The sequence below is a fragment of the Monoraphidium neglectum genome (assembly GCF_000611645.1).
Source record: "Monoraphidium neglectum strain SAG 48.87 unplaced genomic scaffold scaffold00021, whole genome shotgun sequence".
NCBI classification, from domain to species: Eukaryota; Viridiplantae; Chlorophyta; class Chlorophyceae; order Sphaeropleales; family Selenastraceae; genus Monoraphidium; species Monoraphidium neglectum.
In genome coordinates this window covers 4,075-29,455 of record NW_014013606.1, presented here as the reverse complement: position 1 = coordinate 29,455, position 25,381 = coordinate 4,075, and the positions used below count along the sequence as shown (strand labels likewise).

Here is a 25,381-nt window from a genome sequence, read left to right as displayed (position 1 = left end):
CGGACGTGAGCAATTAGGAGGCGGCTGGCCCCCTGCCAGGTGCCACAACACGACAAACAACTCGTTTCATTATGAAGCGCCTCGTGCGCCATATAACTCGTACCTCAAAGCCATGCAAAAGCCATGCAAAAACTCAGGGGGCACGTGTATTGAGTTAGATACACCTGCAGCTTCCATCGATTTCTGTTGCTCATTAACTGCCACGCACCAGCATGGTCTTGAACTGCCTTCGGTCACCCTCACAGGTCAGCCGGTCGTGGAACACGCGGCAGGACTCGTGCAGCCACAGGCGCGCCAGCTGGTCGCGCGACGACAGGGCGCGGGGGCTGGCCAGCAGCAGGCCCTGCACCACCTTCGACAAGTCTCGCATGTTGAAGGTGTAGTGGCTCTTGGCCGGGGTTGGCAGGAGCTCCTCCGAGATCCTGATCAGGGTTCAAGCCAACGCCAAAGTTCAGATGGATCGCCAATTCTACTGAAGCACAATTGTACATCCAGCTACGGCCCGCTTTTCACCCGCACATAGGTCCAAACGCCTCGCGCAGCATCAGCTCCAGTGCACCATGCACGATGCTGCTTCGAGGGCCCGGGACAAGCAGCGGGCGGTGGGCGTGATGATCAGGGGCCAGAGCAGCAATCAGCAAGCACCCCTCCCCCTCAAGCCGTCATCCAAGGCGGCGCGCACCTGTTGTAAGCCTCGACGCTCGCGTTGACCAGGGGCCCACACAGGGCCTTGATGTCGGCGCCAAAGTCCGACAGGAAGCCGCCCAGGATGGCGGTCAAAATGGTCTTGGTGGCAGCGTCGGAGGGCGGGGGGACCGCCAGCATGGTGAAATGGCGCAGGAACCTGATGACGATGAAAAGTGGCAGGTGGGCACATCCACGTCATCTGAGGGGCTTGCTCATTGCTGTTGCTGATTAATCTTGATGGTTGCACACGCACATCCGTAAAACACAAGACCAAGCCTTGTTTGTATGCCCCATGCTGCCTGCCGGGGGAGCTGCAGCCGCAGCTGCCGCGCACCTCGCAGTGACCTCCTGGCGGCCGCCGCCAGGCGGGGCGCAGGCGGCGCAGAGCACCGTGTCCTCCACCTCCTTCCAGAACAGGCCCTTCCTGTGACGGTTGGGCGCGCAGCAGCCCCGAGGTGGGGAAAGAGTGCTCGCGCTGGAACCCTAGCCGCCCAGTGGACAGGCGGGAGGGTCCCTCACTGGCTGGCATCACGGCCATTTGCGTCGGGATACCGCCACACACCAACTACCGCTGACAGCACAGGCCGCTGCCATCCACCTGGCCGCGTTTGCTGCAGGCGCGCGCGCGCGCGCGCGCACACACACGCACACACACACACACACGCACACACACACACAAACCACACCACACGACGCCACACAAACAGCTCACCTGTCGTAGAAGCCCTTGAAGTCCTGCAGCTGTCGCAGCAGCTCAATCGGCGGCTGGGCCCCGAACGCCTCCCTGGCCGGCATGTTGACGTCATCAACGAAAAACACTGCGCGCCGCCCGGCAGGGGCGCCGTACCTACGTGATACGGTTGCACAAGGTCCAAAGGCACGTAATCAGCCGCATGCAGTGTTCAGGTCTCGTGCGGCCGCAGGCGCCATTGGCAGTCTGGTAGGTGCTTTGATCCGATTCCAGTCAATAGCGGCAGGCACGGCCCCCCTTTGATGTATCATGCGCAGGTGCACGACAGGTGTTTGCTCAAACAAAACTGCACAAATGTTGCAATGCATGCAGGAACTTTGCGCCCACCTGTTCTTCCGCTTCTTCTCCAGCTTCGACTCCATGAGCAGCTGCGTCTCCAGGCTGCCCGTCTGCGCGCTGAAAACGACCGTGTGCGCCACCACGTCCCGCGCCGAGCCGCGCGCCGCCGCCGCGCCCCAGGCCCCCCTGCTCGCGCCGGCCGCCCCCTTCGCCGGCGCCGGCGCGGGGGCGCCGCTGAGCGCGGCGAGTGCGGCCTGGGCCATGACAGACTTGCCGACTCCGGTGCTGCCGGTGAGCAGGACAGAGCGGTCGACCCCCAGGCAGAGGTCCATGAGGGCCGCATAGCGCACAGTGTCCACTGTTGGCACCAGCATCTGGCGGGCAAGAGTGGGTGTTGATTCTTGTGGTGGCATGCTTGCGCGCACGTTGCGAGAGCTGCCGGTGCGAAAGCTTCGGGGCTTCTCCATCCGGCTCGTCGCACCCGACCAATTTCCGTGTCACCACCCAACTGCTGATGAGCCACGGTCGACGCGATGGCCGCAAAACCCCATGCATGACCCAAGCCCTGGATGCTGTTAAGCGTGCTAGCCATTTGCCCCCAGCACCCACCTGGAAAAAGGGCTGGTCCCGGCGGTACACGAAGGTCGGGACGCTCTCAGACCAGCGCCGGAGGTCGCAGGTTGTCGGCTCATTGGGGCCGCCCTTTGAGATGAACACCTGGAAGTCAAACACAGGTGCTCCTCCTAGAGTTCCGCATACGGGTGAGCAGGGTGTGTGCTAATGGGCTTACAGAACGTAAGCGACATAAAGGTTTGTGCTCAATGCTGCTCACGACAAACATGTGTCTCCACATGGAAGCAGCCTCTTGGCTGGTTTGACCCAAATGCCCCCACAAGCCGCTGGGCAGTGCTTGTGCCATACTTTGCCGCCGCTGTCCCTGTCCAGGCTGCTGAGATGCGCACCCGGGAACGTGACGATGGGTGCCAGCTCCTCCCTGGCAAACTCGTCGAACGCCTCGCGGCAGGGCGCGGCCAGGTTGCCGCCGATGGCCCAGACGAAGGCGAACGCAAAGAGGGCGCCAAGGGCCGACGAAAACGCGGCCCCCTCAATGGCGTGAAGGGCGAGGCCTCGGCAGGGGTCCAGCAAAGACTGTGTGTGAGGGATGGCGCGAGCCGTGTGCGTGGTGAAGTGAGCGGGTGCACTCATGGAAATCGTGGAGATTCCGACACACCCCATCAGCAGCGAGCGCCATGCAACGCTACAATGGCACTATTACATTTGCAGAAAATACTGATAGAATGACTGATCCGCTCAGCTGTAACCACTGCTTTGAAGAGTGCTTACCTGAACCATGGCAGCCAGGCTGGCCACGAGGTTGTTGTCAACCGACGCAATCTGCTCCCTGCCGTGCCGCCTTACCCACGCCAGGCCCGCATCAACGTGGCCCTCAAACAGCGCGACCACCGCGGCGCGCTGCTCTGCAGACAGCTGCGGCGCCGACGCCGCCAGCTTCCCGCCCTCCGCAGCCTGCAACAGCCGTGCAGAGGCGGGTCGGCAGAAAGCACAGGCTCCCAGGCGCGTCTAATTGCACAGTGAAGGGAAGCAACAAGAACCCTCGGCACAGTCAGCAATATGCCAGACAGTGTTTAGAGAGGCCAGCTGATCCAGACATCCATCTCAGACAGTTTTTGATTGCATCACAACTTGCGGCGGCTTGGCCCCGCTCACCCAGCTTTGAATGAAGGGTCGCCACCCCAGCTCCCCTGGCGACACGTACACCATGCCGCAGCGCGACACTGTGGCCGGGGATGCGACCGCCAGATCAGCGACCTCGAACAGCATACGCATGGAAGACGGGTTGAGCTTGATGCGCTCGCCGTTTGGCAAGCAGAGGGTGCAGTTGTCGTCGAGCACTGTAAGTAGGAGATTATGGGTGTTGAGAGCCGGCGTGAGACAGGGGGTTGCCAGTTGAGGGTGCATGGGGCAGCTGTTAGCAGTTTATGGTTGGCCAGTGGGAAGCACAGCTGTGCACATGGTTTTCAGGACTGGATGGTCTGATTTGGCATGGGTTGCGCTTGCTAATTGATTGCATGTGGTGGATTAAACAAATTCGCTTGTCTCACCTGTATTCATGCTCTCAATCCAGATGGCATCCACTGGGCCGTCAAATACGACCCACTTCTTGTCAGGCGTCGTGTCTGCCACCGCACCACGGATCAGCGCGCTCGCCTGCACGGGCGGAGGTCAGCGCCGCGCAAACAGTCAAGCAGGCCCATGACAGCCGCACACATTGCAGTCCTCTTTTTGCCACAGCATGTTAGGGGCCCGCGCATATTCTGGGCTGGCCTTAAGGTGCGACCCACCAGGCCGTCCGTCCACTCGTTGGTCAGCAGATTGTACTCCCCGTACAGCTCCCCCATCTTGATGCACTTGGGGTTGAGCACGTGTGCTCGGATGGTCTGGGCATGCAAGGTTGGTGTAGGGCAAGGGTGATGAGGCTGGTAGCGAGGTCGTCAGACAGGCAGGCAGGCAGGATGGGCAGACTTCCAGGGATTGAGAAAAAGTTGGCCTCCACAGATGCAATGACAACACACATGAGGAAGGCGAGTGGTGGGAAGTCCGTAAGGAGACGTGGCTAAGGCGCACCTGGTACTTGTCATTGGGATGACCCGCTTTGCGGAGCCCGGTAAGGGCCGCCTGCAGCGCGCGGTAGCACTCTGTCTTGCCGCCGCCGGTGGGGCCCACCTGCAGTGGTAATTGGATACCTCTTAAAATTGAGTCAGACAACAACGCAAACGCAAACCAGCCCAGTCCCAGGCAGTCCCCTGCTTTATGGACACGAAATTTTATGCTTGCAGTATATCATACAAGCAGCACTCCTGATGACCCCATGGCAGCCGATTGTGTACAGAGGCAGCGCACCAGCATGACTCCGAACCGCACGTCAAAGGTGTCATAAAGCTGCACCACTTTGTTGACAAATGCAGCCGGCTGTTGCAGGCCAGACGCTGCTAGAGCTGCGCGGATGGCCCCCTCCAGGTCCCCATGATCCTGGGAGTAGCAGTTGTTGGGGGGAGTTGCTCTGATGTTGGACAAATTTGGTAGTCATGCTGATTGTCATGTCACCTGGTGGCACGACGCGTTGCTTCACAGTCAGCAGAACAGCTTGCGAGGCTGCGGGGTGCGCACGTCAGGGCTGCCATCAGTGATCGTGCAAGCTGAAAACACGCACACTCGCCCAATCTTTGTCTGAGCAAGATCATGTGTATGTTGATACATGCACTCACGCACCTGGTCGGGCACTTCCAGCCCCGGGAACAGGTCCCCGATGATGTTGCAGAACAGCTTGACATCATGAGCCAGAAACTTTGGCAGGTTGGAGTCTCGCATGGCCCTGGATGTTTTTGGGCCCAACAAGGAGGCGTCAGGCGGTGCGTGTTGTACAGGGCGGTCTGCTTGCACTGAGCAGGTGGTCAGAGTGAATGCACAGGCGACACTGCACTAGGCAGCACAGGCAACCATATACAGGGTCCATTATTGTTGGTCCATCAAGCAGGTGCCTTGAGTGCAGATGGCGCCGTCTCCACCTGATGAGCACCACGTCCTCTGGCAGCTGCGGGTTGGCCCTCTTGAGCGCCCCCGCCATCACGAGCACGCTCTTGACGGCGCGCATGCCAAAGTCATAGTGATCCTAATGGCGACAAGATCGGGTGAATCCAAGGTTCATAGTGGGACGAGCGTTTCATAGGTGTGCAATCTTGGGGCGTCGTCCTAGGACGTATCACTGTCCCCCACTACATGTGGGCACGGACGAGTGGGTTTCCCCTCGGTGGGAAATGTGAGAACGGGAAGCTTTGCTTGCAAACACAATCCTGTGTGCAACTGTTACGGCGCCTGACATGCTTGCAGCCTCCCCCATTGCGGTTGCCCCCATGATCGAACCTCCCCTGCCCCACCTGCTGGCTGAGCTGCTCGCTGGCTAGCTTGTAGAGCTTGACCATCTTGCGGCTCAGGGCGCGGCTGTCCTCGAAACCCTCGCTGAACAGCATCACCTGCAGCCACATCAGCAATAAAACACGTTGGCGGTAGCCACATGCAGCGCTGCTCGTTTGCCGGGCTGGCCCACGATCATGCAAGCGTCAAAGCACAGGGTTGGGCCGTCCGATTTAGGGTGCAGGTCATGACTGCGGGCTGTGGTGGGGCTTTGACTAGCCATGGGCCGCCAACCCCTCACCTCAGCCACCAGGGCGTAATCTGGGATCATCATCGCCATGGGCCGGAACAGCGCCTGCCGTGGGGAAAGCGTGGCCAGGGACGTTCGTGCGGTCGATGTCACCGGCGGCCAGCACTTGGGAGTGCTGAATGCAGCAGCCAGCCCTTCCCTTGACCTGCAGTGCCCAGGCCCTCGCTCGGCCGCCACACCTGGTTGGCCCTTGCGCCCGCCGGCGCGCCCTCCTGAAGCCGCGCAGACCGCGCCATCCCAACGGATCAGTCAGCTGCGCCGCCTGCATCCGAGCTGACTCACCTTGAGGTTGTCCGGCAGCTCGGTGCGCCCCGCATAGCCGGGGTTCATGGTGATGAACACACCGCACGTGGGAACCAGGCGGATGGGGCGGCCCTCAAACCAGAACTTGTCGAGGCCGGCCTTGAGGGCGTTCTGGATGGTCAGCAGCTGCTGCGCCACGACCGACAGCACCTGTCGGTCATGGTGCACACACCGTGGGTGCGCCTGGGTCGCGGGACGACCTGATACGCACTGACTGGGCTCTGGAAGGATTGCAACGAAAGGGGAAAAACAGTGCCTGCCAACAGCAGCCGCCAAAGCCAGAGATAGTGGTGACTGGAGATACCGAGGGTTCTCCACAGAGGGGGTCATGGGCTGCCGCCGCGCCCTGCGTTCGCATAACAATGTCGCTTCCCTTGATTCACGCACCTCAATGTTGATGCGGTTGAATTCATCGAAGCACGCCCAAGCGCCGCACTGCGCCAGGCCAGCGAAAAACTTCCCCTGCGGCCGCCGTCAACAAAGCCACCAGTACGTGTGTTCAGTGCTGAGAGGACAAAAGCCAGACCCCACCAAAGGCCGAGTGAGGCCTCCTGCAAGATCTGCAAATCGGCAGGGGTTGCAAACTCAGGTGCTAGACGCCACTCAAATTCTCTCAAGCCGACCACCGGGGCCCGGCTGTCTTCCCACCATGAACTTGTAGTCCAGGTTCTCGCCGCAGTTGAACACCACACAGTTCACACCCAGTGCCTTTCCAAGGTCCTTCGTGGTCTCGGTCTTGCCGGTGCCTGGGCGCCAGGCGCAGGAGGTGGGGCGAGGGGGCTGCGCCTTGCTGCACCCAAAGCGATGCTGTGCAGCTGACATCAGGCAACGTCGGCAAATGTGAGTTGCATCAAAGTTGACCGGTGCACAAGATGGTCAGCAGCAGCGGAGCTGCCGGACGTGCGGCATGCCACCATGTTTGGTGGATTGTCAGACCCGCGCACCCGCTGGGCCGGCCGGCGCGCCGCCTAGCTTCAGGTGCAGCGCCCCCGTGAGGGTGAGGTAGCAGCGGTCCGTCATGGGCGTCACCACCAGGCGCGGCTGGGCCCCCAGGTACTCGTAGGCGTAGGCAAACGAGGCGTTGACCTGCAGGAATCGACCAGGTTTGACCAATGCTTTCGGCTGCCTGATCAATAGCGTGGAGTGAGACCGCCTTTTTGCACAGCAGCGGGACGATTTGTAACTGAGCATGGGCAAGTTGACCCCTTAGCCTGGGGGTCTCAAGGTGCAGGTTGATGTTTTGGCTGCCGCCTCCTCACCTGCCGCACCACCAGGTCGTCACCCTCCCAGTAGTACCTCAGCTGCATCTGCCACTCAAAATCAGAGGTACTGGACGCGCCCTTGGCCTGCAGCTGACCCACAATGTCTGGGACGCGGAAATGGCGGCACACGGGGCATGTTCATCCTTGCTGATCAGGCGTGACTAGATGGGGTGCTGGGAGGAACATCAACGTCAGACATGCGGGGTGGAGAGGCAGTTGGCCGTTGCCATGCGCGGCAGAACCTGGTTCTCAACCATCTGCCGGGCAGTCAGTCAAGAGAAGCTTAGTGATTCTGCTCACCACGTGCGTGGACGTCTATTGTGATGAGAGCAGCCAGGCTCCTGCGTGCCAGGCTAGACAGGTCCCCCCTAACCAGCCGCGTCAGCTCGCCCAGCTGCTGCACATTGACCTGCATGCGCATGCATTCGGGGATGTTTGGGTGTTGAGGGGTCTGGTTGTCTAGGTGTTGAGTACGGCGTGCGAAAAGCAATGGAGTGCTTGCGCTATGCTTAAGGATGGGCAGGAGAGCAGGCTCTGAGGCTGCAGATTGGCGAGGTTATGTGTCGAATGGCTCGCCTGGCTAAGTGTGCTGACCACTCATTTCAGGCCCTCACCTGGTAGAACTCTGCCAGGCCCTGGGCGGCGGCGTCCCCGTCCAGCTGCTCCTCCACAGCAGCGCACCAATATGCCTGCACGCTCGTGGCAGGTGGGGTGTAGGGTGCGCAGCTCACGCAGGGTACAGCTTGATGTCAGTGCATTTGGCCCTCCGCTGCTCTTGAACGACAACGACTGTGCAGATGCGGGTGTCAAAGCGGGTGAGCACGAGAGAGGTGATAGTATCTGCAGAGCAAGCCTGGCGATTGCCGTGGTCACACTGCCCACCTGGCTAATTGCAATGACCAGCTGCGACGGGCACTGCGGCGCCTGCACCCATTCCGCGCGCGCGGCCTCCGGATACGACGCCACCGCCGCCTTTGCCAGGCGCCGCAGGGAGGCGACCATGGCGGACTCCACCTGGCCCAGCCAATTCTCCACGTTGCCGCGCGCCTTGACGGCGCTCTTGCCCAGGCTGACGCGCTCGCCCTCGCCTGCGCGCGGGCGAGGGAAGGCGGGAGACGTGCAAGCAGTGTTTGGTTAGTGGCTCTTCTAAGCTCTATGGGCTTGCTGCATGTCGATTGATCAGTAAGCTTGCTCGCCGGCCGCACACACCATGCATCCATCTGCCAAGTGATTGACAACCTGACGTACTGACCAACCCCTCACAGGACACCCTTTCAATCTGATTCTCAAACAACGTATGTGCGCCCACGCACCACTGAGAATAGCAAATATGTCGGTGCTCTTGGGGTCCTCTCCAAACTCGAGCCGCCGGATGCCGTCGAAGCACTTGCCAATGTGCGGCTGGACGGCCTGCAGAAGGAAGGGCGCCATGCCTGAGCGAGCCCATGCACACGTGCTGGCTGCTCACATACACATGCCTCGCCAATTTGCAGGTATGCGGACGTTTGGCGACACTCAAGGCGAGGCAGCGGATGCATGCATAGTGGTGCGCTGCTGCTGGAGACGGGCGCATGGCCGTTGCAGGGACGCTTGGGCGCGCAGCCACGCCCACCTGCACGTTCTTGGCCTGGGCCAAGATCTCCAGGAGCTCGTCGTTTGACAGGAAGTAAAACCTGGAGGCCGGTGGCAGCGACAATGACGGCACGTTGCATTTTATGTTGTAAGGCTGCCCTCAAAGCAAGCAAACACAGCCAGCACACTGGATAGCACAAGGGATCAGGCAGGGCTCATCCGACCCGGCCAGTACATTGAGGGTTTGCAACTTGGGGCTTGTGATTGCCACTGATCCCTGTTATCCACCTCGCTTGAAGGGCCGTCAAAGCTCACCTGGGGAACGCGACTCTCTTTGTCTCCAGGTATTCCTCGAGGCTCTTGCTGATGGCCTCCAGCGTCTCAAAGCTCTTCTGAAGGGACTCCAGGAGGCCTGAGGGACACCAACAGAAGGGGATGCACACTCGCAAGACGAATGGAGGTGACGCAACCCCCTGGCACAAATTTCTTGTATGCGGCATCACTGACCCAGCATCACTGACCCAGCATCACTGATCCAACAGATTTGTGCATGCCGCTTGTCCAATGCTGTGTGACCAACGCTGTGTGAATCGGGGGCAGGACAGAGCAGCTGCGCTGACACGCACGCTTGTTGCCCTGCCGGGCGTTGCGGGCGGCTCACTGGGGTTGCCAGCGGTCTGCAACGCGTTGGGGCGGTCCTTGGTGCGGCGCATGACGTCCTTGAGCTGCCGGTGGACGAGGTCAAACGCCTTTGACTCGGCAGGCAGCTGCTTCTGTATATCGGGGGCGCTGAAGATGGGCTCCAGGTACATCCAGCTCTTCTGGACCTGTTTGCATGTCGTCAGATGGCAGGAGTTGACGGGTTATTCTTCTATGCGAGGTTGAGACTATTGGGCATGTCAGCAGGGCCCAAACGGGTCTAGCTCGAGGCTTGCTTTGCGTGCCAAGGCGCAGGCTTGTGCTGCCCACGCACCTGCACCCACTGGTCGAGGGTGTCTGAGAAGGTGGAGAGCTGCCGTTCCACGCGTTCCACCTCAGACCGTATGCCCCCAACGTAGCGGCTGGCCAGGATGGTGGACATCGCCACCAGACTGTCCTCCAACGCGGCCTATTTGGGTTTCGGGGTTCCCCACAACTCAGTTGATTAGCAGAGGGGGCCGCACAGATCATGGGAGCGCAGAGGACCCTTCCTTCGACAGCCACACCTGGGTGACAAGGCCTAAGCAAACCGTGAGCACACAGAATCAAAGCTTGCAGGCAGTTGCACCCACACAAGATCCCGCCACACAAGATTGCACGTGCGCGCACATGTGCGTGCGCGTATGATGGCCCATCCCTTGGAGCCATCCACAGACATACACACACACACATGCGCACACATACACACACGCAAGCACACACACCACTCTGCAAGAAAACAACCACGTACCTGTATGTCGTCTATGGCCCCCAGTATGAAGACGTCCTTGGACTCTTTGTAGGGCACCACCACAAACTCGATGCCGCCCCAGCGCGCCACGACCTTGGCCAGCATCTCCTCAAGCGCCGACTCCTGCAGGTCACAAGCCGCATTGATGGGTTTACAAGTAGATTTTGCACGAGTTTGGAAGACCAGGGCTGACAGTTTACACTCAACAGGCGCGAGTCTGAATCAGACTCAAGCGATTGGAGCCCATGCGCGTGGACAGTGCAGCTGGGGTGGCTGCGTGGGGACGGCCGCGTCTGCAGTGTGGCCCCACCTGCGACGCCTCTGTGCTGATGGCGACGACGGCCTCCTTTGCCTCCAGCACCCGAGAGTCGATCAGCACCTGGCACGATTGCATCAGTTGGACAGTCTACAGTTGCAGACGCACACTCGATGCGACGCCAAAGGCCGCAGGGTTTGCAAGCAACACTGCATGATTGAACACACTTGCACAGGCCGGCCAGCCTGCAGCAGGGGGCAGGAGTGCCTGGCCTGACCCAACATCCCCTCTCACCTGGAGGGTGAAGGCCTCGTCGCCGGGCGTCATCTCCAGCCGGACCCCGCCTGCAGCCTCGACCGCCGCCACCGCGGCTGCCCAATGGCGCTCTTTCAGTGCCGGGTTGCGCAGTGCAGAGATGACAGGCAGCAGGGACCTGCGAGCACGAAGGGGCGGTTTGAAGCAAGCGCGCGTGATGCGCAACAAGGGCATGCAGGGAGAGCCTGCTTCACGATCGCAAACGATCTCAAGAGGCACTTTGCATATGGCTGGCGTGGGGCCGGGGCAGCGCCCATGTTCGCAAACAGTGAGCGACCGGGGAGGTGCATCAGCCAAGCGGCGCGAGTGGGGCCAGGGGCCCTTCCATTGTCAGTGGGCAGGCGGGGTACAAATGAGCCGCATTCCCACGCGCACCTGAACTCATCCACATCCGCCCTGAGGGCGGGCACCAGCTTGTTGGGCGGCAGGCTGCGCTCCATTTTGGCCACAGACTTGTGGAACCTGCAGGGGGGGCCAGGAATCCGCTCAGCAAAGTGGAGCTTGGCATGCTGGGTGACTGCGAACAACCGATCAAGCTGCTGGCACTGTGCACCACGTCAGCAGTCTGCGTGCAGCATTTGCAGGACCGGTTCGGCAGCATAGTCCCAGCGACACGCGCCCGGCAGCCGACCTGGCCATGGCCTCCTCCATCACCGGGACGTCGAGCTCCTCAAACCTCCGCCCCCGCCACTCTGACGACAGCGACGCAAACTCTGCATTGGTGAGCACGCGCGCGTGCGTCACGGCAAGCGCCCAGTCAACGCGTTGCTGCGAGTTCCTCAAAGGCTCTCTGAAGGAGAACGCGCATCAGCCCCCAAGCTAGGGATTGCTTTGGCAGTGGGGGGCTCCCCCTCTGCGCGCGCCGCAACCCACCCTCCCTGCCGTTCCAGAGCGCCGTCTTGAGCGCCACTTCTTTGGCGGTCGCAGCCAGGTCCTCCACGCCGCCCTGGGGCAGCTTGAACATGGCTTGGTATGAGTTGATGCGTGAGACCTGGCGGACAACATCGCGTTTTGTGTGAGAAGGGGTCAGCCAAACAGGGATGCCCGGGGCGCTGGCGGGGCGGTAGCGTAGGCACACTGGCAGGGCGGCGCGGCTCGCCGCGACTGCGGCCACACGGATGGCTAGCGGGAGCACAAACGATGCAGGTCTGGTGCGAATGAGAGGGCTACTTCTTCAGATGACACGTTCCGCAACATGGGGGGGGATGCGAGCGGCGCACATGAGGTGGCGGCCGCGCACAAATGGGACACGCAGCCACTCACCTCGGCCTTGGCCCGCCCCAGGCCGGTGTCCAGCGCCGCCAGCTCGTCCAGCGCGGCCGCTGGCGGCGTATCCGGTGAGAGCAGCATCTCTGCGTGGCACGCATCGCGCAGCATCGCCACCTCCTGGGCCGCGGCCTCCATCCCTGGACGGGAGGGACACGCCCGCGAGCGTTGCTTTTGACAGTGTCAAGAGGCGCCACTCAACTGTGTCACGGTTTTTGGCCAACCTTTCAAATGAGTCAAGCAACGGCATCCTGGTTTGATTTTGAGCAGCTGATTCCTGGCTGCACATAAGGCGTTGTCAGCTGCCAGGTGCGTGCCTGCATGCTCAAGGCAACAGGGGCCGTCCCCACGCCCCACCTGCATCGAGCTCCGCACTGTACTGCGCCACAGCGGCGTCGCGGCCGCCCTCCACCTCCTCTGCCAGCGCCTTGAGCGACGCCTGGGCGCCCTCAAGGCTCGCATACGCCGCCCTGCAAGGCGGCCGCAAAACGGGCAGCGTGCGTCGTGGCCGATCTGCCAGTCATTTGACGCAAACAGACAAGCGCATCTGCCACGTGCAGGCGTCTGCAGCAAGCTGGCAGTGGGCTGAAATCGCCCCGTTTGCGCTTCTCGGAAGCTGAGGGGTCGCTTCGAAAATTACTGCGACTGGGCATGCGCAAAGCGCACCTGTCCTCGGCTGGCGCCGTGAGAGTGTGCTCGTCCAACAGTGAGTAGATAGCGTGCACTTCTGCACCCGCAGCCTCGAGCGCCTTGTCCTGCAACACAGTGCACGACAACAGCAAGAGATTTCACAGAGTGGAATCGACTCGATCTGGTCGGCGTCTTGCGTTTTGAAGTTTTGCACTGTGCAGGCCCGGCGGGCGGCCGCACCTCTAAGACTTGGCAGCGGGCGTCAGCCGCAGTGGCGGTAACAGCGGCAGTAGTGGTGGCATCGGCTCCCCACATTTTCGCAACTCCCTAAAACGTTGACGCTCACCTGCGCCACCAGGCGTCCCAGGAAGCTCAGCTTGGCCGCATAGTCCTCCACGCCGCCGCAGGCAGCGCTCATGCGGCTGGACGCGCCGTGGACGTGGTCCAGGAACGCATGGAGCAGTTCTGGGGTCGAACCAATTTGGCATGTGTTGGGTGGATATCATTGTTGGCGTGTTATGTGCACGTAAGCAGGAGCTGATGAAGGGCAGAAAATCGTGGGATGTTTTGCGAAGTTTGGGTGTACCACCGTGCTTGACACCTGACAGGAAGTGCAGAAGCCGGCTGGAGACAAACATTGCTGCACAGCCCTAGCCGCCGCTCACCACCCGCCAACCGCGGCAGCATGCGCCGCAGCTCCTCCGCCCGAAGCTCCGGCCACGGCAGCAGCGCGGCCTTGAGGCGCCCGGCGTCGACGCGCACGGAGCCGACGTCGCAGTGGGCGGCGAGCGCCTCCATCTCGTTTTTCTGCTTGGCCAGCATCACCAGGAGGCGCCTGAACGACTCGAGCGTGACCGGAGCGCCGTCCTTTGCAACCCCCGCCGCCGCCTCGCGCCCAGCCGCGGCTTGAGCGGCCGGCGCTGTGAGCGAGGGCTCCGCCGGCAGCGCGGCGGCCGGCGCGGACGCGCTGCTAGCGTCCTGCGGGGCGCCGTCCTCGGCGGCCGCCAGCGTCGCAGAGGCGCTGTGCTGCAGGAAGGCGGCCCTGAGGCCGGCCACGTCCAGGGACCTGGGGGGGCAAATTGCGTGCGCGATTCTCAGCTCCACACCTCCCACCAGCCAGCCCTCTGCGTCCAGCCCCCCCAGCCTCTCCCCTATGCAAATCCATTTTTCCCAGCTGTCCTCAATGTAAAACACAGCTGCCGTGCTGTCAATTTGAAATCGTGCAGATTTAGAGCCTGGGACGCACCTGTCTGCCAGCACCATGTCCCGGAATGGCAGGTAGCCGGACAGGTGCTGCAGCGCACGCTCAAAGGTGGTCTCAAGCGAGTCGGCAACATCCTCCACCTGTGACGTCAGCACGAGTCATTCCACATGCGTGTGGCGGGACGAGGGTCGTCAGAACCGTTCCCTCTTTCAAATTTATTTTAATAAATGTCCATGAAGGCTGACGCGTCCAGGCCTGCTGCCCCGCCCGCAGCCCCTCAACCCTGGCACTCGTCACACAGACCAAACCAGCTTCCCACCAGCTGCTCGTAGTCTTGGCAGGCCACCAGCTCCGCCAGGGGGGTCGGCTCCCCGTCCAGGTCGGCGTCGTTGGCGCCCACCACGCCGCGCACCAGGGACGCCTGCAGGAGCGGCGCGCGGAAATCGCGCTGCTTATGAGAGCTTGCGAGATCGGCATAGACAAAAGAGGGAGCCCAGGTGCGGGATGCTGTGCACCAACAATGTTGGGTGCACAGACAGCACAGAAATGCAAGCCTCATACAGGCAGGGGCAAGTGATAATGCTCCCTTGCTACCTCAGAGTACAGGCGCTCGATGCTTGTGGCGCACTCCTTGAAGCCAGCGAGCACCTCAGCGGCGCGCGCCTGCGGTCGCGCAGCGGCAGGCGTGTAGTGGTGTTGCGCCGCTGCGCCACGTAGCACATGGGGGCGTTTGCCACTGCTCTCGACAAGCGGGCAGCGCGCAGGCCAGTGGCGCTTTCGGAATCTTTGGCGACCCAGCCAGCTCAGCAGGTTTCGCTTCCTGCAAACAGCTGCATGCGACCTGGCCAGGGTCACCATGGCAAGAGGCCCGCCCCCACCTCACCTTGAATGCGACGGGGTCTGGCACAAACGCCAGCCCCTCGCCATCCCCCTCCATGACCACCTCCACCGCAAACAGCGGCGCCCACCCCGGCGTCGCCGCCGCCGCTACCGCCGCCTGCTTCCCACTGGGCCCCTGGTGCAGCGACCGCTGCGCCGCGAGCCCCGCCTTTGGCGTCGCGGCCGCAGAGCCGCCTTGGGCGCGGTCGCCCTGCAGGAGCTGCAGCTGCAGCAGCTGCCCCGGCGCTGGCGGCCGGGTCGCCTGCAGCACCTCCGACACGGAAGCTGTGAGGCAGCTGTGCAGCGTGTCTGACATCATCGTGTCGACCAGCCGGACGAAGGACAGTAGGCGCCGCTGCTCGGCGCGGCGCGATGCCGCCATCGTGTAGGCAAACTCCTGTGAAGCACACGTGGAGTATGGAGATTTGCGGAATGTTGACGCCATGGAAGATAGCGCCATCGATGCTGTTCACATGACTTCACAGTTTATACAAGAGTGCAATACACGAGATACCTGATCAGGCATGCTGAGCCCAGCTTCAAGGATGTCCGCCCACCTGCTGCGACCGGTCCGCCCCACCGCCGCCCCCGCTGCGCCCGCCCCCGCGCCCGCCGGCCAGCGCCGCCAGGGCCGCCGCCGCGCGCCGCCCACTCGACGCGCCCAGGCCGCCCAGCACGAGCCGCACGTCCTTCTCCCCCATGCTGGCCAGGCCGCCGGACGCCCGCCCGCCGGCCGCGCCCTGCGGGGCGCCGAGCCCGATCGCCTGTGCCAATGGGTCCCCAGACGCCGCCGACCCGATCTGCTTGATCGCAAACGACCGCAGCTGCAGCTCGAGGGCCTCCAGCGACGCGGCGCAGGCGCCGCGCGCGATGTCGAGCGCGTCGGCGCGGAAGGCGGAGAGGCGGCGCGCGCAGGCCGCGGCTTGGTCCGTGTGGGCCTCGACGAAATCTGGCAGGGTATAGACCTGCAATCGGCAAAAGTAATTGATCAGGATCAATGCCAAACGCGTTAACCAAAGCCCGTGATGCGTGCGGCCGTTTTGTGGCGCTGCCACCAGCACGGACAGGCAGCGTCCAGGCAGGTGGGGCAGGCACCCAGCGGACGGCGGGGGCGCACCTGCCCAGCCTTGAGGGCGTGCAGCCTCAGCGCTGCCACGTCGCAGCATAGGCCCCACACACGCCGCAGCGGCTCCTGGAACGCAGGGCTAAGGGCGAACAGCCCGGCGCTCCCACCGCCGCCGCCCCCGCCACCGCCGCCATGCGCGCCGCCGAGTGCGGCCCCGCCGGCGAGCGCCGCGCGCGCCTTGGCTGCCTTGGCGCCGCCGACGGCGCGGCGCCAGCCTGAGAGCGCCTTGGACAGCCGGTGCTGGCGGAAGACAGGCAGCTGCCTGAGGCCGATGTACAGCTGCACCTCGCGCTCCCATTGGTCCATGGCTGGTCATGTCGGACATCAGGGGGTTGTGCGAATCGTGTGCGCATGAAACCATAAAAGACAACACAGCTGTCTTGCCTTTTTGGCGGCGGCGCGCCGACCGCGGCTCACGCAAGCGTAAGAGCTGTTGAGCAGGCCAACCGCTCACACGCCCTGAAGCCCGCCTCCTTGCGCGCGCCACGCCACCGCCTGGCCCGCGCTGCCCGCGCTCCCGCTCACTGGTGAATTCGGCGTTGGCCCCGTCCACGTAGCGCGTTAGGCCCCTCACAGAGAGCGTATAGTAGTCCGCAGCAGCCGCGGGGTCGGCCCGCAGCGCCGCGAAGGGTACCACGTCGAGCGCGTACGGGTTCCAGCCGCCGGGGGCGCGTGGGGCCGCGGGGCGGAGGTAAACAAAGTCCTCCGTGGCTGGATAATGCCGCAGTGTGTGGAGGAGCCTGTTGGGTGTCAGGGGTTAGGGTCATTTGAGGGTTGGGGCAACGTACAACCAAAACACACGTGATGTCCCAGGCTGGGGCAATGCAGCAGAGGCCGAGTCGGCAGCTCCATTGAAAACTGGGCTGGCACTGCAATCAGCGGGCCGCTGCACGCTGCCGATGCAGGGGCTTTGCTCACTTCATGTATTCATACTCCGTGTCGCGCTGCTGCCGCGGCTGCTGCGGCCCGCCGTCGCCTGCGGTGCTGCCGTCTTGCGCTACGCGCTTGCCACGCGCCGGCGTTGCAGCTCGTGGCGGCGAGGCCGCCCGCCCCGGCGGCCGCTCTTCTGAGGCCGCTTGAGGCGCGGTCGTTTGCGCCAGGCCCCCTACAGGCTGCGGCGAGGTGCTGCGTGCCGCCTGCATGGGGCTGCCGCGGCCGCCGGCTGCAAATATGGAGGTCCGGGCAGGGCTGGGGATCGGTGATGGCGGCGCCATGGGGCTGCTCGGCAGCACTAACGATGCACGCGCCACTGTGGACCTGGGTGACTGCCCGTATCCTGCGTAATGACGGGAATGAGGCAGTCGTGTTGCTGCAAGATAGATGCATTGATGCATATGGCACCTGCTTTGTACCAGGGGCTCGCAGTGGTGGCTGCACACCTGGTCGCCCATCTGCGGGCCAAAAAGAGCCCCCATGCTCAGTCCCGCACCTGGACCGCCGATCATGTGTGCCCCATCAAACGGTTGTGCTGACACGTCAACCGCCAACGCGCCCGGACGGCCAGCGACAGCACCTGCTGCTGCTGCCGTTACGCCATCACCCACAGTCACGCCCGGCGCGCCGCCACGCAGCCGCTGCGGCGGCGGCCCCAGGGGCGGCGGCCTGGCGCCCCGCAGCGGCGCAAGCTGCGGCCGCGGCGAAAGCGCGTTGGGGCCGGACAGGTGCTCCTGCTTCGCGTGTGGGCGGGGCAGTGTGTAGGTACCCATTGTAATACTTACATTGCAAAGTAGTATGTTGATGGCGCTGCTCATATATCATTAGTAATTTTATCCTCTCCTCGCCCACCTGCTGGCCGCTTGGCCGCGACAGCGCAGCGCCTCCGTCCAGGGGCGGCAAGTGGCGCGCCGGCGACGCCTGCATGTGCGGCAGCGGTTCAGCATTAAGGCGCCACTTGCGTTCAGGTGGACCCTGACTGCATTCAAGAGCGCGCCATCGCGGCAACCCACCAATGGCTTGGCAGGCGTTAAGACGCCTGCCTGTCGTTTCGTACTGGGAGGGGCTGCAAGGCCAGCTGCCGCTGTGGCGCCGGTGCCGGAATTTGCAGGTCCCTTTGGCGCTGGGTATAGCTGCTGCTTCAGGCTGCCCGGTGCCTGGGCAGGTGGAGACGAGCACACAGCACAGAGCAGTGCCACTCCATCAGCAACGTCACGGGGCGGCACCATGTCGCCGAGCTGCCAGCCAGTGCAGATCATACCTGATGATTACCGTCATTTGGCTGCGGCATTTTTCCCGCAGCGAGATGTCTCCTTTGCTCCCTGCTGCGAGTCTAGCTAATGTGGTCAAACCTGAGATCGTCGCGGAAAGACTGCATCATGTCGTTTGTAATCTATCGGCATGATGGTGTGCGATGCACCACAAGTCGCTCCCCCAGATCACTTGAAATGTTTCGATAGAGTCTACAGGAAAGGTCGTATGGTGCGCCTCCCTTCATGTATCCGGTATAAGCACAAATTACGAAAGCACACAAGTGGCCCCCTTCCTGCTCGTTGCGCCGCCCGCACTCTTGGCGACCAGGCACCTGGGGCCTGTACTGCGACTGCAGGTGGTCGTGCTGGAAGTGCATGCGGTGGCACGACCAGCTTGAGCTACGGTTGAGCCCGGCCGCTGATATGCTCAGGTGCATTTCATATCAGGCAGACATATATGCTGCTCAGTGTTTTGCTGGACAAGACAGGGGGCCCTGCTGGACTTCAGATAAGAGGGGCATTGCCGCTGGTCAGAGGCATGCACTCTTTAGCCGCCGCTGCCGCATGCGCGGCTGCACAAGTGCATTCCCCCATTGTGCGCTTCACCGTCTGCGTGCATGCACCTGGATCCGAGCCATGTTCGTGATTTACAGCCCCTTGACAAGCCATACAATTCTCCATAAGTCAGAAATCTCCACAAGTCAGCCGCACGTGCCAGCAATGACCGCGCTCGCCAGCGTGTCATACCAGTCTGGCCGCATGTGCACGCCGTCCACGTTCAGGTCAAGGCGCGAGGCCGTAGGCGTGTACGAATCAAAGGCCCCATAGAAACCCGCGTGGCCGCGCGTCGACGCGTTTGGCGCCGCCGCCGTCCGCTCGACAAACGGCTTGATCGCCTCCTTCACGGCTGCGTTCATCCACTGCATGCACGCCTGGGATGTCACGTCCCGGTACTCGGCGGGCTGCCGCGCGCTCTGCGGGGACGGCGCCTCCCAGAAATAGACGTTGGTGCTGGGCGCAAGCGTGGTGTTCAAGAGGTCCACAAACCACGCCATGTCGCGGCGGAAGTCGGACGGCGAGCGGCGCGCGCAATCGTGCATGCTTTGCATGATATGGATATGGTCGGGTGGAGGCTGTCGCGCCTTCAAGTAGAGGTCGAACAGGAAGAGCTGGGTGTTCCAATAATACTTGCATGGAGGTGAGCGGTCTTTGGCACAGTTGTGGTCCCAATGGATGCGCATAGGTGTGGTGAGCTCGGAATCAATCAGAAACTCCATTCGCAAGAACTCCAACTCCACGCGCCTGCGCGGCCCCTGGCACACGGCCCGCCAGCTGTCGCAGGCGCCGCAGTCCTGCTTGCCGAAAACCGTTTCAGATACATTGTAATACCCGCCCTTTTGGTGCACCTCCCATCCCGTGAAGTTGCATGTGACGTTCGGCAGCTTGCTCAGCCAGTAAAACATGGCAAGGGACCATTTGAGCGCCTGCGAGTCGCCCATAAAGATGATCTGCCTGGCTGGAGCAGGGTCAGCGTCAAAGAGGCATGCACCCGACCCGTCAACGCAGCCTGGCGCCAGCTTGAACACCTGCCCGACCGCGCTGGTCTTGGCCTGGTCAGCCCAAGTGATCATCTGCGGGTAGGTGCCATTGCACAGCAGCTGCTGGCTGGCGTGCGCAAACGTGCAGGTGCGCTGGGGCTGGCGACACAGGGCCTCGCGCTGGGGCGGCGGCTGGCCTAAACCTCCTTGAGGGGAGGGGCTGCTGCTGTTGCTGCTGCTGCTGCTGCTGCTGCTGCTGCTGCTGCTGCTGCTGCTGCTGCTGCTGGTGTTGGTGGCGTTGCTACCCGCGCCAGTGCTGCAGACGCAGTTGCAGGTGCTGCTGTTGGGTGGCGTGACAACGCTTGTGTCGTTGTCACTGGGCCCAGTTGTAGGTGCCCCACGGCTGGGGCTGATGGCGAACCGTGGCAGCACATGCTCGCGCGTCGCTGTTGCCATCCGCCCATCATCCACGAACAACACAACGGAGGCGCCCACGAGGATACCGAGCAGCAACGCGGGCGCATGGCTCGCATGCCGCTTGGTGGCCGAGCAGCAAGCCATCATGCTGGCATGCGGCAAGCGCACGCGCCTGCAGGAAGGATGCGGACGAGTGCAGGGGAACGGGGCCGCATCGGCTTGAGCGCGACTGCTGGTCGGGGAGGCCACAGACGTGGGCGCAGATCACGGAGGCTGCTGCAGCTGCTGCTGTGGCTGCAGCCGGCTGCTGCTGCAGCCCGCTGCTGCTGCTATGTAACAGTGAACTGTCCCTGCGCCGCTCGCATCTGAAGCGCTGCAAGCCTACTTGACGGCCTAGCACGATGCCAATGGAGCGCTCAGCCTCTGCCGGGGTGGCCTGTCCTGCGAGGCATGTCGAAGGGGTGCGGCCAGTGCTTTAGCCCGACCTAAGGGCGGAGCGTCACGCTTGCTGCGTGGATTGTTGCCCAGTCGCAGGTACGATCTACGCACATGCCCACCCCACCGATCCTGCCAGCGCCTGAGTGGCTCCCCGCGACACACAGGCACAGGCCATAGGCCTGCGGCGGCGCGCAATGTGTGAACACTTCCCGCTGGCCCTGCGAGGCACGGGAGGGGCGTGCTCACCTAAAACTTTTGAAAAGAATAGTTCAAGTCCTCCATGGGGCCCAGGCCCAGCGCGATGGCGCAGACTTTGAATTCGGAGATCACGCACCGCGTACACGCAGTGTCACTGTCCGACGTTCTAAAGCATAGAGTATTGACGGCGCGTCAAGGTAAAATGACAAACTTTGGTGACTTTGGCCCAGCTGACCCTGCTCTGGACTTTCGTGGTTGGTCCTTGCAGCGTTTAGTCATCAGCCCAGCTAGGGGTTGCTAGCTGATCAAGGCTGGGTCGCACACCGGTTCCTGATCAAATCTTGGTTCCAGCGAGCCCGTTGTTGAACATGTGTCTGCCGAAGTATCATGGGAAGACGCGCTTGCTTGATGCAACAGCACCACATGCCTGGACCCATCAGGTCATTTCACTGTGGCACAGTCAGCAAGTGCTTCCCCCCTTGCGATTTGGACGCACAACGCAGCGCGGCCGTCGCATATCTTTTGCGAGTTGTTACCGCCGCCGCCTGCGCGCCTCCACGAAGCGCCCCACGCCGTAGCAGTCTGCCACCACACCCGCACCCTCGAAGTCCCCAGAGCTCTCCAACAGCGACTTGACCCGAGCGGCCTGATCGTCCCCGGCGGTCTGCGTGGCGCAGCCAGCAGGGGATTGAGAACGCAGCCCGTGAGCACACAGTCCTTGAGCACGTATCAAGCAACATGCGTCAGAGGCAACAAAGGGCGCCCGGCGCAAGCAACCCCCAGCGGACGGGGTCGCACTCGCAGATGCACCGGGGCTGTGCCTCATGCGGTGGAGACGGCGCACCTCAAGTGCGATGTAGCCGCCATCCATCAGCATCTCACCAGCGCCGGCGCAGATCACCTGGGGTGGTAAGGCATTGAGGCCGGCTTTCCTCATGCAGGCGGCGCCGCAGCGGGTCCCTCGGCTGCATGCAGCAGCCCAAGCGGCGCCCCAGACCTTCGCCCCACAACCGCAGCGCGGCAACCGCGGCCTGCGGGCGCGAGATGTCAACAGGCCTGCGTGCTGCCTGCGCACCTGTATGCTGTCCAGGCCCGGCCCGGGCCCGCCGTCCAGCGCACTGTGCGGCTCATGCAGCCCAACCTCGCGCTGCAGCCCCTCCATTTGGGCGCGGGGGATGTAGGGCGGGTTGGTCAGCACGCCCCCCAGCTGGCCCCGCAGGTGGCCCAGCGGCTCCCACCACGACCCCACTACAACCCGCACCGCGCCGGGCGGTGTGCACGCAGCCGCGTTGGCTGCCGCGTACGCGGCCGCGGAGGGGCTGAAGTCGACCGCCCACACTGCCGGGGAACTGCCCGCCGCCGCCCCTTCTGTCTCCTGCTGGTGCTGGTGCTGGTGCTGCTGCTGTTGCTGCAGCTGCTGCTGCTTCGACAGCAGCGTGCCTAATCCTATCGCTAAGGCCCCGCTGCCGGTCCCCAGGTCAGCCCAGGGCGCGGCCGCCAGGGACGGGTTCGCCGCGATGGCGGCGGCCGCCATTTCGACCATCTGCTCTGTTTCGGGCCGAGGCACGAGCACGCCGGGGCCGACTGCCAGGACAAAATCGCGCCAGTGGGCGGCGTTTATGAGGTACTGGAATGGGACACGGTCCTGGGAGCGCAAGAGCGGTTGGTCGGTGTAGATGAGGGTGTGTGGCTACGCACTGCAGTTCGCATGCGTGCGGAAGCGCATGCGCATGCGTGAGGCATGAGTGCGTGATTGCGACCATGCACGCGCACGCATGCTCTGCGGGAATGATTGCTCCGCGCAGCAGAGCCCAAGCAGCCGGCGGCTCCGGCCTGGTGATTCGCCCACCTCCAAGCGCCGCCTCCACAGCTCCCGCAGCTCAGCAACAGGAGCACGCAGCTGCACCTGCCAACCCTCTCGGTCGCTGCTGCCGCTGCCGCCGCCGCCGCCGCCGCCGTGCCGCCGGCGCGCATCTGCGGCCCTCAGTTCCTGGCCAAGATGCTGCCAGCTGCATGGGAGCCATGCGGCGCTGGGGCTCTCCCTGTAAGCAGCCACAGCATCATCCAGCACCCAGGTCACCTCTCGCTGTGGCGGTGTGGGCCGTTCAGGATCAGGGCAATGATTAATGTGTTGAATGCGCACCGTCGGCCTATGTACATTGAATCAACGGCATGCTGGTTGAGCCACGGCCAGGGACCACCGTGTCCTTTGTCGCACGCGGTGCGCGCAGATGCGCACCTCCAGCAGCTCACGACCGGGGCCGCCGTCCGCAGCTTCGAAGGAATCACCCAAGCTTTCAATGCGGTGCAAAACGTCAGATCGCCATTCTAGTACTGCTGCAAGACATTCGACGCTGCTGGGCTCCCTCCTGCACAGCGGAATGGGGACCTGTGCTACCGATCTGACGTCCGGCAGTGGCTGCTTTTCGCTGGGCCCAAGGCAATGGGCATGCAGCCTCCATGCAGCGTGCGTATGGCGGTTGCTGCAATGCGGCCTACCCTCGTGGCGTAGCAGGCGGAGGCGCCCCACACGCAGCAGCATGGTTGCGGTGGAGGAATTGGAAAGCATGGGCGTATGTGCTAGTGCAACATTAGAGCTGCACCAGTTGCGCCATGATACAACCCACCTGTCACCGTAGTGGCAGCACCCAGTGACGTGAACAACTGAGTGTTGGTCAACTGGTCAACACAATGGCGGCAGCAGCAGCAGCAGCAGCAGCAGCAGCAGCAGCAGCAGCAGCAGCAGCAGCAGCAGCAGCAGCAAGCAAGCAAGCAAGCAAGCAAGCAAGCAAGCAAGCAAGCAAGCAAGCAAGCAAGCAAGCAAGCAAGCAAGCAAGCAAGCAAGCAAGCAAGCAAGCAACACCTTAGATGTTAATGCACATGCGGCCCCAATTGTTGCCACCAAGCCGCAAGAGCTGCAACGCTGGGATTGTTCATACTGTCCTCTGAGAGCTGCTTGAGCAAATGGCAACGCTGTCGGAACATTGGACCACATCAAGCTTGCCTGTGAGCGCCTTTCACTCTTTACACATGCACAAGTTGTATCAGGCCTCCCACTGCTTGCAGCCCGAATGGCAACAGCATCACCCTAACTTGTTGGTTGAAGGCGCACCATGGGCTTTTGGCCATTACATGACATGACTTTGTGAACGACCACTACCTCAACAGAGAGTCCCATAACCAGAGTCCAACACAAAATGCGGGGTAATCCCGCCGCAACACCAAAAAAATGCAATAGAAAGGGGGCCATTCGCTCAAAGTTTTGCCGCCCTGACAGTGGAGGGCAGCGGAGTGGCGGTGGACAGGTGCAGCGCCTCTTACTGGATGATACAAGTGTTGCAAGACCTGCCTATCTGACTGTCGGCAAGAGACTGCGTAACCGCCCAGACGGCGCGGGATGGCGAAGTGTATCCTGCCCGCGCCAACAGCCCCGCCGGGTTCCAGCAAGCGGCGCGACCGCAGCCCTCGCTCGGAGCCTACTCGTGTCGCGATTGGAAGCAAACGCCCGCGCATGCCCTCGACGCCGCTTGGCCTCTCTCGTCTGGCCTACCCAGTGTGCAGGACGCGCCTCGGGGTCTTGCCCAAGCGCGCAGGAATTGCGGCACCCAGATTGGAGCGGCGAGACGCTGCGCGGGTACGCTGGGGCCTTTTTGTTCCGACAAAGCCGTGACAATGCAACGAATGGCGAGGTCTGGCCACGAATGATTGCACCGCCCCAGTGGCACCGCTGGCGGCTCTCGGCTCATAGCGCCGCCCCGGCTGCGACGCTGTGAGACTGCACCGTGCCGGCAACGGCGGCGGCCGCTTGCGAATGAAAGCCGTTTGGGGGCGCAGGCGTGGCGACCGACGGCGGCTTGGGGCCGGGTGGGGGAGCGGCTGGCGCGTAAACATACACGAGCGGCTGCTGCTGCTGAGGCAGCGGCTGCTGTGCCTGAGGTGCTGGCGGCTGCTGCTGCAGCAGCTGCTGCTGCTGCTGCTGGGTCAAGTGCTGCAGATGCGCCTGCTGCATCTGCATTGCCCAAGCGCCCATCGCAAACGCCGGGTTCGTCACAGGCAACACGACACCCGGGGTCGGCATCATACCTGGAGCGACGTAGAGCTGCTGCTGTGGCGCGGCCTGGCCGGCAGCGGCCACGGGGATCGCTGCGGCCAGTGCGGCGCCGCCTAAGGGAATGCGCACCTCCGGAAGCGGCTGCGGCGCCTGCGCATACCCAGCAGAGATTCCGACGGGCTGCTGCGAGAGCTGGTGCGGCTGATGGGCCTGCTGCGCCTGCTGCGGCGCCAAATGCCCCAGAAGCTGCTGTTGGTGGCCCTGGCCCGCCAACTGCACCATCCCGCTCGGCAGCATCGTCATCGGCGGCCGCCCGCCTGCACAGAACAGGCCTGGTTGCAGGCGCTGGCC

General features: G+C 62.9%; 4 protein-coding genes across 4 annotated transcripts; all 4 read right to left on the bottom strand.

Moving 5' to 3' along the window:
• Positions 1 to 193: 193 nt before the first annotated feature.
• Positions 194 to 16,508, bottom strand: MNEG_0293 (dynein heavy chain, axonemal; the record flags this gene model as incomplete). Its single annotated transcript, XM_014051219.1, has 47 exons — positions 194 to 422; positions 683 to 844; positions 1,022 to 1,111; positions 1,400 to 1,534; positions 1,766 to 2,091; positions 2,327 to 2,434; positions 2,639 to 2,866; positions 3,062 to 3,244; positions 3,446 to 3,630; positions 3,841 to 3,946; positions 4,081 to 4,176; positions 4,364 to 4,462; positions 4,640 to 4,768; positions 5,009 to 5,111; positions 5,305 to 5,408; positions 5,674 to 5,769; positions 5,952 to 6,005; positions 6,243 to 6,413; positions 6,651 to 6,725; positions 6,912 to 7,009; positions 7,208 to 7,349; positions 7,523 to 7,629; positions 7,826 to 7,934; positions 8,140 to 8,214; positions 8,408 to 8,613; positions 8,839 to 8,935; positions 9,138 to 9,198; positions 9,413 to 9,509; positions 9,759 to 9,924; positions 10,071 to 10,205; positions 10,527 to 10,649; positions 10,837 to 10,905; positions 11,077 to 11,215; positions 11,473 to 11,559; positions 11,729 to 11,810; positions 11,971 to 12,088; positions 12,361 to 12,503; positions 12,721 to 12,833; positions 13,030 to 13,118; positions 13,340 to 13,458; positions 13,659 to 14,059; positions 14,240 to 14,337; positions 14,517 to 14,618; positions 14,792 to 14,860; positions 15,081 to 15,473; positions 15,634 to 16,041; positions 16,194 to 16,508. The coding sequence occupies 47 exons, from the start codon at positions 16,506 to 16,508 to the stop codon at positions 194 to 196; spliced, it is 6,840 nt and encodes a 2,279-aa protein (XP_013906673.1).
• Positions 16,509 to 19,089: 2,581 nt separating this feature from the next.
• On the bottom strand, positions 19,090 to 20,487 carry MNEG_0292 (hypothetical protein; the record flags this gene model as incomplete). Its single annotated transcript, XM_014051218.1, has 1 exon — positions 19,090 to 20,487. The coding sequence occupies one exon, from the start codon at positions 20,485 to 20,487 to the stop codon at positions 19,090 to 19,092; it is 1,398 nt and encodes a 465-aa protein (XP_013906672.1).
• Positions 20,488 to 21,511: 1,024 nt separating this feature from the next.
• On the bottom strand, positions 21,512 to 22,513 carry MNEG_0291 (methyltransferase; the record flags this gene model as incomplete). Its single annotated transcript, XM_014051217.1, has 3 exons — positions 21,512 to 21,643; positions 21,824 to 21,880; positions 22,055 to 22,513. The coding sequence occupies 3 exons, from the start codon at positions 22,511 to 22,513 to the stop codon at positions 21,512 to 21,514; spliced, it is 648 nt and encodes a 215-aa protein (XP_013906671.1).
• A 2,208-nt stretch (positions 22,514 to 24,721) lies between these two features.
• On the bottom strand, positions 24,722 to 25,333 carry MNEG_0290 (hypothetical protein; the record flags this gene model as incomplete). Its single annotated transcript, XM_014051216.1, has 1 exon — positions 24,722 to 25,333. The coding sequence occupies one exon, from the start codon at positions 25,331 to 25,333 to the stop codon at positions 24,722 to 24,724; it is 612 nt and encodes a 203-aa protein (XP_013906670.1).
• Positions 25,334 to 25,381: the final 48 nt, after the last annotated feature.